This window comes from Crinia signifera, chromosome 1 (genome assembly GCF_055691185.1).
Source record: "Crinia signifera chromosome 1, ASM5569118v1, whole genome shotgun sequence".
Lineage (NCBI taxonomy): Eukaryota > Metazoa > Chordata > Amphibia > Anura > Myobatrachidae > Crinia > Crinia signifera.
In genome coordinates, this window is record NC_139217.1 from 356,381,178 (window position 1) to 356,397,428 (window position 16,251).

At 40.8% G+C, this 16,251-nt stretch overlaps 1 protein-coding gene across 2 annotated transcripts; it reads right to left on the reverse strand.

Annotated features, from left to right (window-relative positions):
- Positions 1-1,743: 1,743 nt before the first annotated feature.
- YDJC (YdjC chitooligosaccharide deacetylase homolog) lies at positions 1,744-14,424 on the reverse strand. Of its 2 annotated transcripts, none has more exons than XM_083149099.1 (6): positions 14,291-14,424; positions 12,000-12,185; positions 11,002-11,161; positions 6,993-7,092; positions 6,035-6,212; positions 1,744-2,179 (listed from the first exon to the last, which is right to left on the reverse strand). In XM_083149099.1, the coding sequence occupies exons 2-6, from the start codon at positions 12,164-12,166 to the stop codon at positions 1,837-1,839; spliced, it is 948 nt and encodes a 315-aa protein (XP_083005225.1). In that variant the 5' UTR covers positions 12,167-12,185; positions 14,291-14,424; the 3' UTR covers positions 1,744-1,836. The 2 variants fall into 2 exon arrangements, with proteins under 2 accessions (XP_083005225.1, XP_083005234.1); XM_083149108.1 differs by lacking the exon at positions 14,291-14,424 and adding an exon at positions 13,195-13,214.
- Between the last annotated feature and the right edge of the window lie 1,827 nt (positions 14,425-16,251).

The window sequence follows — 16,251 nt, forward strand, 5'->3', positions numbered from 1 at the left end:
TTGGCTTTTGCTCACTGTCAATAAGGACAGTACTGCTGTTGTGCTGGCCAAAGTTAAGGTGGACGCAACAGTGACTGCATGCAACTTACAGGAGGATACACCCACACATGATACCCCACAAAAAAACGGCCTGAGCAAGGTGTCTGCACTCCAGGTGCACAATCAGCAGATGCGAGAACAGAAGGCGGCTCAGGTAAATAGATGCTGCAACATGCTGGCCAGGTTTAAGGGTAGTCACTCAGCATTAGCAATGAATCCATAGTTTCTACCACAAGATCAAACAGTCAGCCCAGTGGATCCCAGTTGAAGATGCACCGCCATATGGGGGACTGTTTTTATTTCCAAGAGTAGTCATGTAGCTACTGTATAATGCACCTGCCCACATGACCAAGAAAGTTGAGAAGTTTCTGGCCCATGAACGCATACAGGAGCTTGGTCATCTGTCAAACAATCCAGACCTGGCCCCCTGCAACTTCTTTATGTGCCTACAAATAAAGTTTATGATGCTTGGAGTTCATTTGAGTCACTGCAAGTTGCAGTGGAGACTTTAATCCAGCATGTAGGAGACATACCTTCTTCAGACTGGAACAGCTACTTCATTAAGTAGATTGAATACATGCAACTAGACCCCCTCTAACAAGTACTTAGGAAAAAAAATGTTTCTAAATAATATTTCTTGTGCATCCAGAAATTTATTGCAAACCCTATTTAATTTTTCTCTTTCTAATTATATCACAGTTTTCAGTTCTCATTTCTTAGAAGACCAGTATTTTCATGATGAAAGTTCCATTTAGTCATAAAATATTTTTTCTCCTTTACTAAAGAATTGTTTAAACCAGTAATTAAGAAATATTGCTCTCCTAAAAGGAAAAAATAGTTTTGCCCCATATATTAAATATTTTTATCTCATAAAATAGAATAATACATTTTATTTACCTTCTTATTCAATAAATACCAATTGCTGTAAGCGTATTGTGATTACCACCTTATGACTGGCCAGACAGATACAGCCATTTTGACAGAACATCATGGCAGTTTAAGGCTATCAAATTTAGTGTGCCCCTTTTTTTTATATAGTTAAAAAAGGGCAGACTAGATGGGCCATCACATACTATATTAACTGAATAGTAGTTTTAGCAGTTTGCAGATCAAAACTACTGGGAAGAAGAGAAAAAAAAAAAAAAAGGATTGAGTAAATAAGTATTTTGCGGCTCGTCATTCCACTCCCATCTCAATAACCCCAACCATCACCACTCCTCTTTGTAAAAGCAGTACCTACGTCATACTAGTTATTAAAACTGACTTTGCTTAAGTTAGAAGATTCAAGGACAAAAGTGATTTCACGTTGTACAATTGGCAGATGGTCACATGTGCAGTTAATGTCAGGTTTGGTGGTATTTTTAGAAATATACATTAGTTCCTGCTAATAAGCTTGCATACTGTTCTAATTTATTTGTACCTCCATGTAGAATAAGTGATGCTATATTTAATTATTGTTTTAGAAATGTATGTGTTTTTTTCCTTTTGCCTCATCAGGTAGATTAAAGTGGGTAACTACAATGGTCTCTTGCAAACACAATGACCGGGTATCTTGGCCCATTGTACCTTACCACACTTATCAGATGAGCTACAGTACACATTTTAGACAAGAGACGGTATGTACATTTCATTAGACTATTTCTAGATATATACAGCTGTTCGAACCAAACTACCTAGAATGAAACAAGCCATATAAATTACAGATCAAGTAAAACGTGTGATTATTTTATCCCACTGATTGTAGTGATTGCCAAAAAATTGTATTTCATCCATCTCCTAATGTCCATCTCCCAGAAATTAAAGGTCTCTAAAGGGACACAAATGTATCCTTCTGTCACTGAAATAACTGTGTAATGAAGGGTCTTTTAATACATTCATTTCGTGTAGGCGTTCCCATGATTGAGAGAAGTCATCTGGTCCTTCACCACAGCCTCCTTCTGTGGGTACACTGGGGTAACCAGGGTGTGTCATTAGCTCAATGCTCAGGCTGGTGCTGGAATTAGATGTTGGACTATACATTGAGCTCTGAGGGCAGAGGCCGCTCTGAAGAGACAGAAGACTATATTCCAGGGCTTGTTGTATATTCTTTACAGTCATATTCTTCCCCATTGTACTTAGGCCAATGTATATATCAGGCCATCTGAAATTCAAATAAGTAGTTAGTAAAATAGATGGTCACACTGACAATGTTATACAAGCTGAGCTATTGCATGACTAATCATTGAATTAAACAAAGACATTAAAACTATTTGAATCATATATTTAGAAATAGAAACAAGACAGAAGGGTAAGGATAGCCCTATCAATCGACTCAACACTATACAAAATCATTAAAATAATAATAGGTCCCAGATAATAACGAAGGAACAATTACACAAAAATAACCCCAAATACATGCAAAAATGGCAGATTTCTAACAGTAAACAGACTGTACCGCTACTGTCAAGGGTAGTAGACCCATGTATAATGTCTGAAGTGATATGTATAATGTTAAGCAATATTATTCATTCACACCATGTAAAATTGTTATCTTCCAGGTGGAGGCTTCCTTAGAACACAGCTCATCATTTCTCTCACCATTTACCTCAATTGTAGTCATGTTGCGTCTTGGCAAGTCTAACTACTATTATGCAAACTAGTTTTGCAACTTTATTGGCTAATTGTGCACAAAGCGTTTACGTTAAGTGTCCGTCCCCCCCCCCCCCCCCCCCCCACAAAAGGAATTTGCATAAATTAGCAATTAATACATAGTCTTTTGCCTTTTTTACCCATATTATGTGCTTAGAGACTTTACATCCAAATACACTATTTCTGTACAAGGTATTTCAGATTAGTATTTTGCAAAAAAATACTGTTATACAGAACCAAATGGTCGTTTCACGTGTCAAACTTTGTCACATAAACCATATGCTTGGATCAGCATTTCGACCATGTCGACCATATATTGTCAGATACTGTCTGTCAGCCATCCGGATACTATACAATTTCTGGAACAATTTGCCAATAATTGGGTGTTCAGCCTGTTTTACTGAATAGGGGGTATTACTAAATGGAGAGAAAAATCAAATAAAAAAAGGGGAGGGAGGGGGGGAGGAAAACCTGTGGATTGCCAATCCAGTGTTTAACTGTGCCATTTTGGGGGGGGGGGGGGGCTAGTCAAAAAAACAGCAACTTTAATTGAATAGGTTGAATCTAAAGTCAACCGAAAACCAGTGATAATGCCCCTGATTGTATACCCCCCTGGTGTGTATGAATAGTAGAAAATGTGTAATAATCAGATCAGTTGGCAAAGACTGAACAAGTCAGCCTAAATCTCCCGATGTCGTGCAGATGAACAATCTCCATAACTTGACCATGTTTTACTGTGAAGTCAACTTCCTTGTGGTCAGACATATGCAAATTCATTGTGTTGTGGCAGAAAATCAGTTACTTTATTAACCTAAGAAAATTGCTTAGAATGCAGCTCAGATATCTACCACAAAATTGTCCCCATTTTCAGGACATACTAAATTGGACAATGTATACCTAGTTTAAGTTGCAAAATCTGATGATGTAACTTGGCATAATTGTAGGATAGGTGTACAGATGTGTCCGCATACATCATTGCTGCGTACTGTGTAGCATGCTCCATGCAACTTGCGCTAGGTCCTTGCATTACAAGTCCCGTTATAAATGTAATGAAAGGACGCGAGGTAAATGGCTGGGGAGTCCCTGGCAAGTACAGTCTTTGTATTTTTTACATATTTTATTAACTCCAAACTCCGGCGTATACGTTAGTATGAGAGGAAAGGCTATGCCTCACCCACCGCACGCCACTGATGTAACGTCACATTAGAATTGTAACGTACAATACTTTTCTGTCCACCAGATGTTGCTTTTGCTAAACTGCAAAGCACATGCCTCTTGTAGCCACATAAATATGACTTCCACATAGTCTCCATTGTACAGTAGGGAGAGAGTGGTACAGTGGATTACAGGTTTCTTTAAAGAAACCAGGAATAATTTTAGAGATAATAAAGCTGATTTGGAGAATAAAATCTAGAACTTCGTACACAGAGTAAAGACAAAATCACTATATAAAAAGGACTCAATAGTGTGAACTGGAGGCAGCATGGCTGGGGGAGGTGCTTTGATACAGCCCTAAAATGAGCTCGGTGGGAATCAATACTAATGAGTGATTATGAGGGCATATTAAGTCATAACTGAGTGGTACAGTGGATCACATGTTGCTTTCCATTTTATGGAAACAAAACCTGGAATGCTTTCTGAGATAACAATGTGATTATAATCCAGTACTTAGCACAGGGCGGTAGCATGGCATTGCATTTTCTAGAAGAGATTTTATTATTATTTTTTATAAAAAAAAAAAAAAGGGAAGAATGTGATTGGCCAGCCTCTCACACATCACTGTCTACTGCCACAGCTTTGTATTCAGCACTGTAGTCTTAACATGGAGCATTCACCACCCAGTGGTTACACTGTGTATTACATGGTGTGGGACTTAATGCACGTCATAACGTTATTTAGAACTCGTGAATTAGGAGCCTAAATAAAGGGCTATGAGCAACAATGTATTAGGGCACATCTGTATATGCTCATAAATATATTGGGATTGTATTCTACAAGAAACAAACAGTTATGAAGAGGTCAAACCAGGATAACGGTGGAAGTAGGGAAGGAAATAAGGTAGCAAGGATGAGGCTTGGGTACAGAAAAGTGAGCAAGGATGAGGCTTGGGTACAGAAAAGTGAGAAGATCACACTTAAGGTGCCCATACACGGTACAATTATTGTATACAGTATCGCATCTCATCGCACAGGTTTTGCAATGCAATGAGTTGAGACGAGATCTAGTACAAAAGTAGTATGTGCTGTGCATACTTTTTGTACTAGATCTCATCGCATTGCAAAACCTGTGCGATGCAATGCGATATTGTATACAATAATTGTACCGTGTATGGGCACCTTCAGAATATTTATGTACTAGATCTCATCGCATTGCAAAACCTGTGCGATGCAATGCGATATTGTATACAATAATTGTACCGTGTATGGGCACCTTCAGAATATTTATGTTCTCAAAGGATAACTTGCACAGGCAATGTCCCAACCGATTCCTGGTATCTTGGGTGATACTACTGGGAATACTGAACATTAATTTAACGCAAGCTGTATAACTTCCTGTGTATAGTGTTTTTTACATGGTTCATCACTTAACTGGACTTTGTCAAAGCATACCAACATGTATCACAATCCTGTATTTTGGTAAGAGGTTCCTATACAGTTGTTGTCCCTGCTGATTTGCTTTGATAAAACATGCAAAAGTAAATATTTTAGCAGCTACTACAATTAACAATCCGATCCTTTTAATAAAATTATTAATCTCTGAGCGGATGCAAAAGAATTTAAGCTTGAAGTACCAGGTACTTGCTCTCTCAGCAGAGCTTTTATACGTGAAAGGGAGGTCAAAACTAAGACTATAGATAATTTGATAAAGGCCTATTTTCATACACGGATATCTGCTATTAAAGGCTGCCGCTTCACGCATTGCAATGGGGTAATTGCTAGTTCATATGTGTTTGGTTCTGCTGTAGTTTTCCCCTTTATTCACACTGAAGATAGCATTAATCCAACATTACATCCTAAGTTTTTATAGTTTACGTAATACAAAAACTATCATTGTATCATACTGGGGTATACCTTCTTCTCAGAAGCAAGCACTTAGCATAGGTCGACAAAAGACACACAGAAAGTAAAAAATGATGGTTAAGTGCATCATAGTTCATGTTATTGACAATATTTATTATCTTGGGACTTACATGGGCAGCTGAAATGCAGTCTAGTTATACTGAAGCCTGCTGTGTCCAGAAGATGATTTAAATCCAGAGCACCAATATTGTACTCTCCATAGTAAACATACAGGAAATGCTAACATGACAACAATTATAGAATCCAGAAGATCGCAATGTTTCTAAAATTTATTCATCTCTACTAACCGTATTCCATGGCTTTTAAATACTTCCACTGTATTGAATGCATCTTGCTCAACGTCTCTGTAAAACTTCATTAGTTCCTCCTGGATCCAGTCACACCTGTTCAGTCCTACCTCCACTGGTACACGAGTGTAAGGAATACTATGTTCCCGCAGCACTTGTGCAAACTCTTCTCGGATTTCTGATTAATGATAAACAGGATTAGGGCATCTGTGGTGCCACATAACACACTTCTTCCAAATACTTTGAGGTTTTTCACAGCACATTGGGTAACTCATTTTACTTATCAGTGAAGCCTACAGACAATTTATATGTGCTTAGTGTTCACTGTAAAATGAAAGTTTATTTTACTGACTGGTTTCAGGTTTAAAAAAAAAAAGTGTGTGTGGGGCAAAGAATATGAATATTTACCATATAGCGTAAAGTTTAGAGGAGGGTATTCAATCCCAACCAAATGTTTGGCCAGGAGAAAAATCTCCACATTTCATCTGTTTTAAGGCAAATTCAACTCGTTCGATTCAATACCTGGGCTGAAAAATCCAGCATCAGCAAAAACCATGTAAATCAGCAAAATTGCATAGAATTCACGTGGTTTTTGTGAATTCGGTTATTTTGGCACGTGCCAATTTACAAAATAAATAAATGAAAATGGCCTGGGTGAAAATGTACTAAAAAACAAATACTGATAGGTGAAAAACTTCAGGATTGAATACCCCCCTAAAACTTTATGAATAAATGGTACTGCCATAGCTACATTTCCTCTGTACCACCTGTGGCTATAATCCACATCACATGACAAGAATTGATACAGTAGCTACCAGTTATGCAAAGGGACCTTCTAGAGACCAATGCAATGTACTGAGTTTTCTTTTCCTGTTGTAAACATGTGACAAGATTTCTAGTGAGGAAATAGGCATGCCACCATCCCATTTCTATACAAAGGTTACATTTGGCATCTTACTTGGTAATACATGAACATGCTGATGTCCATCCATGTGTTGGGGATTCTGTCCAGTCAGCTCACGAAATAGTCTAACCTGCGCACACAGCTCTTGTCTAATCTGCCAAACAAGTAGAGTTTATGTAAATATCTTAAAATTCCTCTTAAGTAGTTTGGTTTTTATTTATTTTATTATTGACAAAAATGTCTAAAAATATATACCTAAAACAAAAAATGTTGACATACATCCTTGTTATGAACAAGGTCAATAAAAATGGATTTGCAATATAAGGAACGGTTGTCTTCACTACAAATTGCCTCAAAATAGCTGAATAAATTGCATAGATGGATACAGCAAACAAAACATTTTAAAAACACAAAAAATAAAAAAAACACATTGCAAATCCCTCATTAAGAATAGATAGATTTTATTATTATTATTATTATTATTATTATACACACTTAGGAAGTTTTTATCATATTTATCAAGTTTTTAAAATGTCAGTATAGTCATTTATTTAAAACATACAATAGTAAAAAAGGAGCTCCTTACTGTTGGGGTGATACCTTTTCCAAGATCAGTCATTAGTATCCATAGATGTGACACTATACCCATATGTTCTACATTTTAGATCATGCACCCCATTTTTTTTTTTTTTAGACATGTTGAGTATATTGTAACATCTATGGATACTAAGTGAAATTATCTTTACCTGTGGATCTTTTAAAATGTGTCTGTAATTAATTAATACACCTGTTAGGTGACATCTAAAACATTTTCTGTTTACCTGATGATTGAGTTTGAGAACCACTGCTCTACATTTCACAATGCAGAAATTAATAATTTCTGTGACTAAGATGTAGGCCACATATTTGGGGGTGGTAGGAAATGTAGAGAATAGGTGAATCACACAGACATGCAAGTTACTAAAAATACAAATGGAGATGTCAAAAACTGACGACTAAGATCTGCACTGTTTATCCGATAGAGACCTCTTGTGTTCCCACAAACTCAGTCCTCGTGGCCCACTCACAGACCAGACATTAGGGGTATCGCCGCTTCGGCACAGGTGAGTAAATTAAACGGACTATGGTAATAATTAAGCCACTTGCTCATGCATTGATCTCTGAAGGGGCCTTGTGAACCTGGAAACACTGCTCACCCTCCATATCTATAATGGGGTGTACACACGGTCGATTAGGCTTGCCATTTAATCTCGATGCGATCGAATCGCACGGCAAGCCACCCGACATGCATGCGATTCTGACTATATAGTGCTGGTATAGGTTTCGATTTGCCCTGTCCCGGGAGCGCGCATCGGAATCACAAGGTAAAAAACCTGTGCGATCTGCAAGCGATCCGATTTTGACTATATAGTCAAAATTGTATGCTGGATTGTTCCGTGTGTACACCATAACAGCTGTAAATCAATTAGTTTCTATTGATGTTAAATTACTCACTTTCGCTTTCTCCTCCTGGGGAATAGCTAAAATGGAGATAAAGTAGAAGGTGATAAAGCACCAGCCATGTTTGAAATATTACAGTTAGGAGTTCACTGGCTGGTGCGTTATGACCTTCTACTTTATCTCCAACTTTAGCTCTTCACCAGGTTTAATACATCTGTCCAATATTTCCAATTTGGGTCAGATCTGAGACAGACCCCATTCCAACTGTGGCAGCATAAATTCCAAGCGCAGGAGAAAATAAAAAATCTCCTTTAAATGCAGGGCCGGCGGCCTGCAGCAGGATAGTAGGATGTCTGTCATACCGGGAGGCTGTAATCTCTCACTGCCTGTACCCATGTGATTGAGGCAGAGATGGGGTAAAAAAAAAAAAAAAATAATCGGAAAACATCCAGACCATATGGCTGTAATTGCTCCTTCCCCAGTGACAAAGACACTATATCTTCTCCCCACCCACCATGCTTTAAAACAGGACACAAGGCAAATTACCCATTTACACCATGGGTCTTCAAACTGTGGCCCTTCAGATGTTGTGAAACTACAAATCCCAGCATGCCTTGCCACAGTTCTAACACTCCCTTATAGCAAAACTGTGGCAAGGCATGCTGGGATTTGTAGTTTCACAACATCTGGAGGGCCACAGTTTGAAGACCCATGATTTACACCAGGGCTGGGGAATTGCGGTCCTCCAGATGTTGATGAACTACACATCCCAGCATGCCTTGCATCAGTTTCAGCATGGCCACATAGCAAAACTAATGCAAAGCATCCTGGGATGTGTAGTTCCTCAACATCTGGAGGGCCGCAATTGCCCAGCCCTGATTTAAACTGTCCTTTAAACTAGGTCAAACCTTGCTTGCTTTGATTCCCTAGTCCCATTTTTTTTTTTTTTTTAAAGGGAGCCATTTCGGTACTTGTTTCCTAGAAGGGCGCCCACGATTTTGATCTTAGGCATCGCAAGGAAAAAAATTGTGTCGGTCGCATCGCATGCGCCAAAAAAACGCATGCGATGCGACCGACGCGATTACCGCGATTTTACATAGGGAACAATGTTAAATGGCCCACAGACCCCAAATACCCACCCTGAAGTGTGAAATGGCCCCCCCAATTGTTAACGCCACCCCACGAACAACGTCAACCCGAAGCGTGGCGAGCGGCGGCGGTACGTGTCTTCCGACCTTTTCATACCCCCACTATCCACGTCGGCGTGGAGTTGAGAATAGAAAGTGTGGCGAGCGCAGCGAGCCCCGCGACGGGACACGGATTACTTAACATGTATTCCGCTTGCCACGCTTCAGGCTTGTATTCCGCGTCCGCGCGCCACGCTTCGGGCTCGCAACACTTTCTATTCTCAACTCCACGCCGACGTGGATAGTGGGGGTATGAAAAGGTCGTAGGACGCGTACCGCCGCCGCTTGCCACGGGTTGACGTTGATCGTGGGGTGGCGTTAACAATTGGGGGGGCCATTTCACACTTCAGGGTGGGTATTTGGGGTCTGTGGGCCATTTAACATTGTTCCCTATGTGAAATTGGTAATCGTGTCGGTGGCATCGCATGCGATTTTTTTGGCCGAATGCGATGCGACCGACGCAATTTACATTTTACCATGCATTTCTATGTAAAATCGCGGCCATCGCATCGCATGCGATGTACATGCGATACCCGCGATGGGCGCCCTTCTAGGAAACAAGTACCGCCATTTCCACTGAGCAAAAACCCTGGTCAATTTGTGTTCACATGCTAAAAACAAAACAAACAAACAAAAAAGACAGGTATTTGAAGGCAGAGGAATATTTAGCATTAAAGATAAGATAGTAGAAGTTAAAAGTTGGACATAGCACTTTTGTCCCCCCCAAATACATTTTTTTTTATATATCCCCCTTCAAAACAATCACATTTAAAGTAGTTCACACAAGGATATTTGACAGGTGTTCACTGTGCTGCAATGAAGTCCAAGCCGTATTCTCTGTAGTTGAAGGACATTTTACTATTGTGACATTGGCTTTAATCCACTATGATGGCACCTCCCCTAACGTGGTCAAGCAGTGTGAATCCTCTGGGCAGTGCCATTATCCAGTTCTGAAATGCCATCTACACAGACTAACTTAGCCATTACAGACTAGGTTTTAAGAATATCCATGGTTGACAAGCAGAGGAGACAGAACTAGTACCTAGTCAGTTTGATTCATCCATCTGGACTGTAGCATGGATAACCTAAAAATCTGTAATTGCATGGTTTAGGGGATTCATTTAGCAGAGTTAGGGTGCATAGTTACCGGACCCTGATGGTATTGGCTACTCTATCTGGCTTCTGAACTCTGGCATCCCATCTGCTGATCAGTCATATGTATTCCATGTTTTGGTACCTCTGAACTAGCCTATTAGGTATTTGCAGCACCAACAAACAGTGATGGTCACAGAAGAGGGAGGACACCTTGTAATGTGGTATGGTACCAAAGCTGTGAAAATGTTAAGTTTCATAAAACTAACCACACCTCGATTTAGTGGTGTGGTGATAAAACTAACCACACCTCGATTTAATCCTATAATAGATCAGTGACCCACCTCTGACATGCGGAGCAGTCCCTCTGCTAGAGCTATTCTGATACCCATCTTCCCATGAAAGACCCCATGAGCGTTGGTAAGAGTGGAGTTTCGACAAAGTTCTCCACATACCGGAAGTCCCTCTGAGAGATTGGCGTGCAAGCCAATGGGAATATTATACCTACAACATAAATTAGTACACACAGTCACACAGAGGGGCTTATAGTTAATTATATAACATACGTTAACATTGGTTGTTCTTAAAAGAAAAATAAATCATCTGTGTCTTAGACATCTACAAGGGGGATTTTGTTATTGGCGAGTTTGTACCAAATTAATACGCCTATAAAGCTGAGTACACTGGAGCAACAGCAATTTGTTCCCAGATCACCCGTACACATTGGAGCCAAGTTATCGAAGTACGATCACAGTTCTGTTCTTCAGGAACATGCATAGGGTCACTAGGTTTGATGTGCAGCACAAAAGGACCCTAACTGTGTGGAGTTTGTATATTCTCCCCGTACTTGCGTGAGTTTCCCCCGGGTACTCTGGTTTCCTCCCACAATCCAAAAATATACTGGAAGGCCAATTGACTCCCAACAAATAAACCCTAGAATGTCTGTGTGTACATGAGTTAGGGAATATAGATTGTAAGCTCCACTGGGGCAGGGACTGATGTGAAGCAAAGCGCTGCGGAATATGTGTGCGCTATATAAAAACCTGTAAAATAAATAAATAATAAATTAGCCAAAACTGATATGTGGTCTGGTCACAAAAGGTATTGAAGGTGTTAATAAATTAGCTTTTAAAAAGTGAACAAATATTTGTTAAGAGGGTGTTCTATCACTGTATGTATCGTAAACATTAGGACATGTATTGTCACTGATGCTAGAAAAACCTACAAATGTCTATTGTTTGTACAGAATGACCAGCATATGTGCAAAGGTACGCACGAGTGTGTTAGCTGGTCAGGGTGCTTACTTTAAATCAATATTAGAAACCAACATCCATCATTTTACCTGCGAGCTAGATCTGCGGCAGATGCTGCGGAACTGCCATTTACCAGCAGAGACACGTTTGAAATGGCTCCGGCATTGAAACATTCTACGATGCCAACATCTCTCCGAGGGCAGTATCCAAAGTCATCTCCTGTCACCACCAGCTTGATACTGGTGTTCAGAGACATAGTTTACAGCTGGGACTGACTGCAAGGAAACACATTATTTTCTGCATGTCAATTAAAGCTTTAAATGTACACATCACTTATTGCACACATCGGTCATGTATTCCATTATAACCAGTGTAGACCTCATGCAATAATCCAGATGGAATTACTTGCTTGATTACTCCAGAGTGCTTCTACTTGATGCAAAGGCATACAGATTTTTCGGTACTTGTGTATTATCACGGTGCCCATCGCATCGTATACCATAAGGCATACGATGGTATGCGATGCGATATTGCGCGATGTTGTACAATGTCATACAATTTAAAAATTATATGGCATACAATGCGATGGGATGCGATTAAAAAAATTGTATAAGCACCCTAATAGGTGCTTACAATGTTAAATGCACCCCCACGCCACCCCCGACTATAAACGTGAACCCGAAGCGTGGCGAGTGCAGCGAGCCCTCGAGGGGCGGCGGTACGCGTCCTACAACCTTTTCATACCCCCACTATCCCCGTCGGTGTGGTTGATTTTACAAAGTGTGGCGAGCGCAGCGAGCCACCGAGCCCCGCACATAACTTTACAGGTATACGCGTGCGCTCGCCACACTTTATAAAATCAACTCCACGCCGACGAGGATAGTGGGGGTATGAAAAGGTCGTAGGACACGTACAGCTGCGCTCGCCACGCTTCGGGTTCACGTTTATAGTGGGGGGTGGCGTGAGGGGTGGCGTGGGGGTGCATTTACCTTTAAAAGCACCCATTAGGGTGCTTATACAATTTTTACTCGAATAGGGGACTAAAATTGCAGTGCATCGGGTGTATGGCATGCGATGCGATAAAAACATTGCGCGATCAATATCGGGGGCGCCGTGATAATACACAAGTACTGATTTTTCTAGTGCCACAAAGTGCAGGACCATAGGTTATTGATATATGAGTTATACATAACATGCTGGGATTTTAGATCCACCCCAAACTTTTATTAGGATCATTTTCTTTATTCCTGATCTAGGTCTCCAATACACTACCCAGATACTTACCCATTCACATGTATAGTTTTCCACAACAGGTGTCAGTGACTCATCAAGAGCTACAGTCCAGATTGGTGTTTATTCATGTTCCATTACATAATACAATAGTCCAAGGACAAGTTTGCCCAATAATGTTGAATAATATAAGCTTGGCAGCTGTTTATCAGGTAGCTTTAGTTTATTCCCTTGCCAGTAACACGCAAGCAAGCCTATAAAACTAACTTTTAATTTTTTTATTTTTACACTTTCAGTGCCAAGTGAATGTCAAAATAGGTGTAAAAATTAGCATGCAAAACATTTTTGTTCATCATGATTTTTACCTTATACAAGAAATATATTTATTTTTACACAACATTTTTTATATGAATATAACAAATGTGAGTGACACTGTCATTTTGATCAGCTCACAGAAATGATGGCACTTAAAGGGTTAAAGCAAAAAACAGGGTCACCTGCACCATCCATTTAGGTCCTTAGCAAAATCTCGAAAAGAACAGCAATACATATACCTTTATGTGTAGGCAAGAAAACGCAATCATACAGTAGGTTACACAAGTCCCTAAACCTCAGCATAAATGAAAGGCTGCACTATAGTGCACTGTCCTGGAGTCCCGCCTGAGGCAAACTGTGGTGTCTTCGTGCTGTAATAATGGAAATTAGCCCGGATAATTACTGGCAGCTCTGTCCCGGGGCTGTCGTCGTCGTCCCAAGTACCCCCCCCCCCCCCCCCCCCCCAAAAAAAAAAAAAACCGTCACAGGGACACTATGCACAGACACACCACCCAGATACACCACCCAGATAGTGTCAGTGCATGCCCACCCCACCTGCCCTCAACCCACCCACACTGCTGTGCGTGGAGTGACACGGAACGCCGTGTGTGCATGATGTGCATGATCCCCGCAGCAGCACTGACAGCTGAGTGACAGGACGCCTGAGCAGCGGCACATGTGCGGCAAAAGCACGGGGCAGGTGGTCTCCGGGGCCGGGCACTGGCTATAGCGGGATAGATCATAGCACAAGTGAGTGAGGTAGCGGGCCCTCCCGCGCTCTATTTCGCTCAGGCACATTACGTCACCGGACGCGTTTTCCCGGCTTCTTCCTTACCTCCCCGCTATAGCGCGAGACGGGCTCCGCCAGCCTCCCATCCGCTTCCCCCGGCGTTTTCATTTCCTTCTGCACCTCACACCCGCTGCCTATGTGCAGGGTTTCTTGGCAACTCCGCCCTGCCTGACGTCACATACTACAAATCACGCCTCCATAGTAGAGGAGGACACACACACACACACATCTGATTATGCAATATTAAATTTCCAACTTTTATCTGATTAATGTCAGGTATTATTACTGACTTATAGGCACTGGCATACTAACAGGCATCTGGTAGCATATTTATCAATAGATATTTTCAGAATATAGATTACCCGGATTTTTGTGGTGTAAATACTCACAAATATTTATCCCCCAAAGAATCTACAGGACAGATCTTCTGCAATTCACTGGTGTATTTATAATAGCTGCAAGATGTGCAGTGCACAGGCGCCTGGGTCCAGGGGCCACACACAGTGTTGGGTGGGTTAACACTAACGTGTGGAAGGGGCACTGAGCTGAATAAAGGGTCCCTTGTAAATCACTTCCAGGGAGGTAGGGGGTGTTTTATACACAGAGGAGGGTTGGATAATGGAGTGGGCTTAATATTCGTCATTTTCCGGTGGAAGGGCAGCTTGTTTGACTGCAGATATCGCCATTATCAGGAAATAGATTTCTTAGCCTTCAATAGTATAAAAACCTAGAGTCCCAACTTTCAGGAGGTGCTGGGAACTTGGGGATCAGAGATCAGGAGCCAGAGCAATCCATTGACAAAAATATAAAACTGTACACCAGACGTTTGGAGCTGGAGCAGGGACCGCTAGTGTCGGCAGAAAGGGGAGATTCCCAGCTTTTGGAATATACTCTCAGAAAAACTTAGTTGATTAGAAGAATCAACTCTAGAAGATCCATCTCTTGGATACAGTAGCCCCCCGCGGTCTTAATGAAAAAACATCCTTAAATATTTTTCTTTGATGTGATTATGTGGAATTAGAGAGTTATTTAACGTCTGTAGCAATAATTATACTAGCTGTAGCCTTGAGACAGTATTTTTCAGGCCGTAACACACAACTGTATATTTGTCAGCCCTTCTTCTAATCAACAAAGTCTAGGGTCTCAACTATCTACTAGCGTGGTCTCACATCAACATAATTGATATATTGTAACGGCATGTTATAAGTGACTTGTTATAACTATTGAATTACATAATTTTGCATGTACTGTAATCACAGCACATTTATGTGATATTGGCCACCTATTATATAGTCATACAATACAGACCCCCAGTGCTCTAGTAGTTCTCCTTGTCTTTTAACATTTTTAATTAGATTTCATCACCCATCACGCTATTAACAGCCTGCACCAATTGTTATACATATAACACCCTGCGCCTCTTCATTTATTGCAGCAGAGAACTCTTCTCACTATTTTGATCCACTGCACTATCTGTCTGCACGCCGGGACAGACGCCAGCACCGTTGCCCGGACAACTGACTGATGTCAGAAGTCATGTGATAGCACACACTGCCGGAAGTCTGCTCCCCCGCCCAGCGCTACCCTGGTATCACGTAAGTGTGCTTTACTATTTAAATGTGATTGTTACAGCAAACTGTTTTCTTTTCAGCACTTCACCTTGTTTGGTTATGTTGTCTGTTGTCAGTTGTCCTGAGGAAGGGGCGTCAGCTCTGAAACTGTAGACAATGAATACTGATGTTTTTTGCAGGATTATGACTTAATACAATTTTCACCGCTTTTTTGAGTGCTGCCTCCTGTCTTCATTAATTTGAAAACCACAGTTATATACAAATTTTGTGGAAGGCACCTCACCCAAGTATAACTGGATGCTCTAAGTGCCGGTCCTCAAGACCTCTCTCTCTCTCTCTCTCTCTCTCTCTCTCTCTCTCTCTCTATATATATATAATATATATATATATCTGCTTGTACCATTAACTCTCAGAGCTTCCAGCAGCCACCCCCAA

Coding starts and splice junctions, on each gene's coding strand:
- YDJC (XM_083149099.1), bottom strand. CDS start 12,166: ATGTCTCTGAACACCAGTATCAAGCTGGTGGTGACAGGAGATGACTTT. Junction 6,213..6,992: donor GCATGTTCATGTATTACCAA/GTAAGATGCCAA, acceptor ATCATTAATCAG/AAATCCGAGAAGAGTTTGCA. Junction 2,180..6,034: donor TTTAAAAGCCATGGAATACG/GTTAGTAGAGAT, acceptor TTTGAATTTCAG/ATGGCCTGATATATACATTG.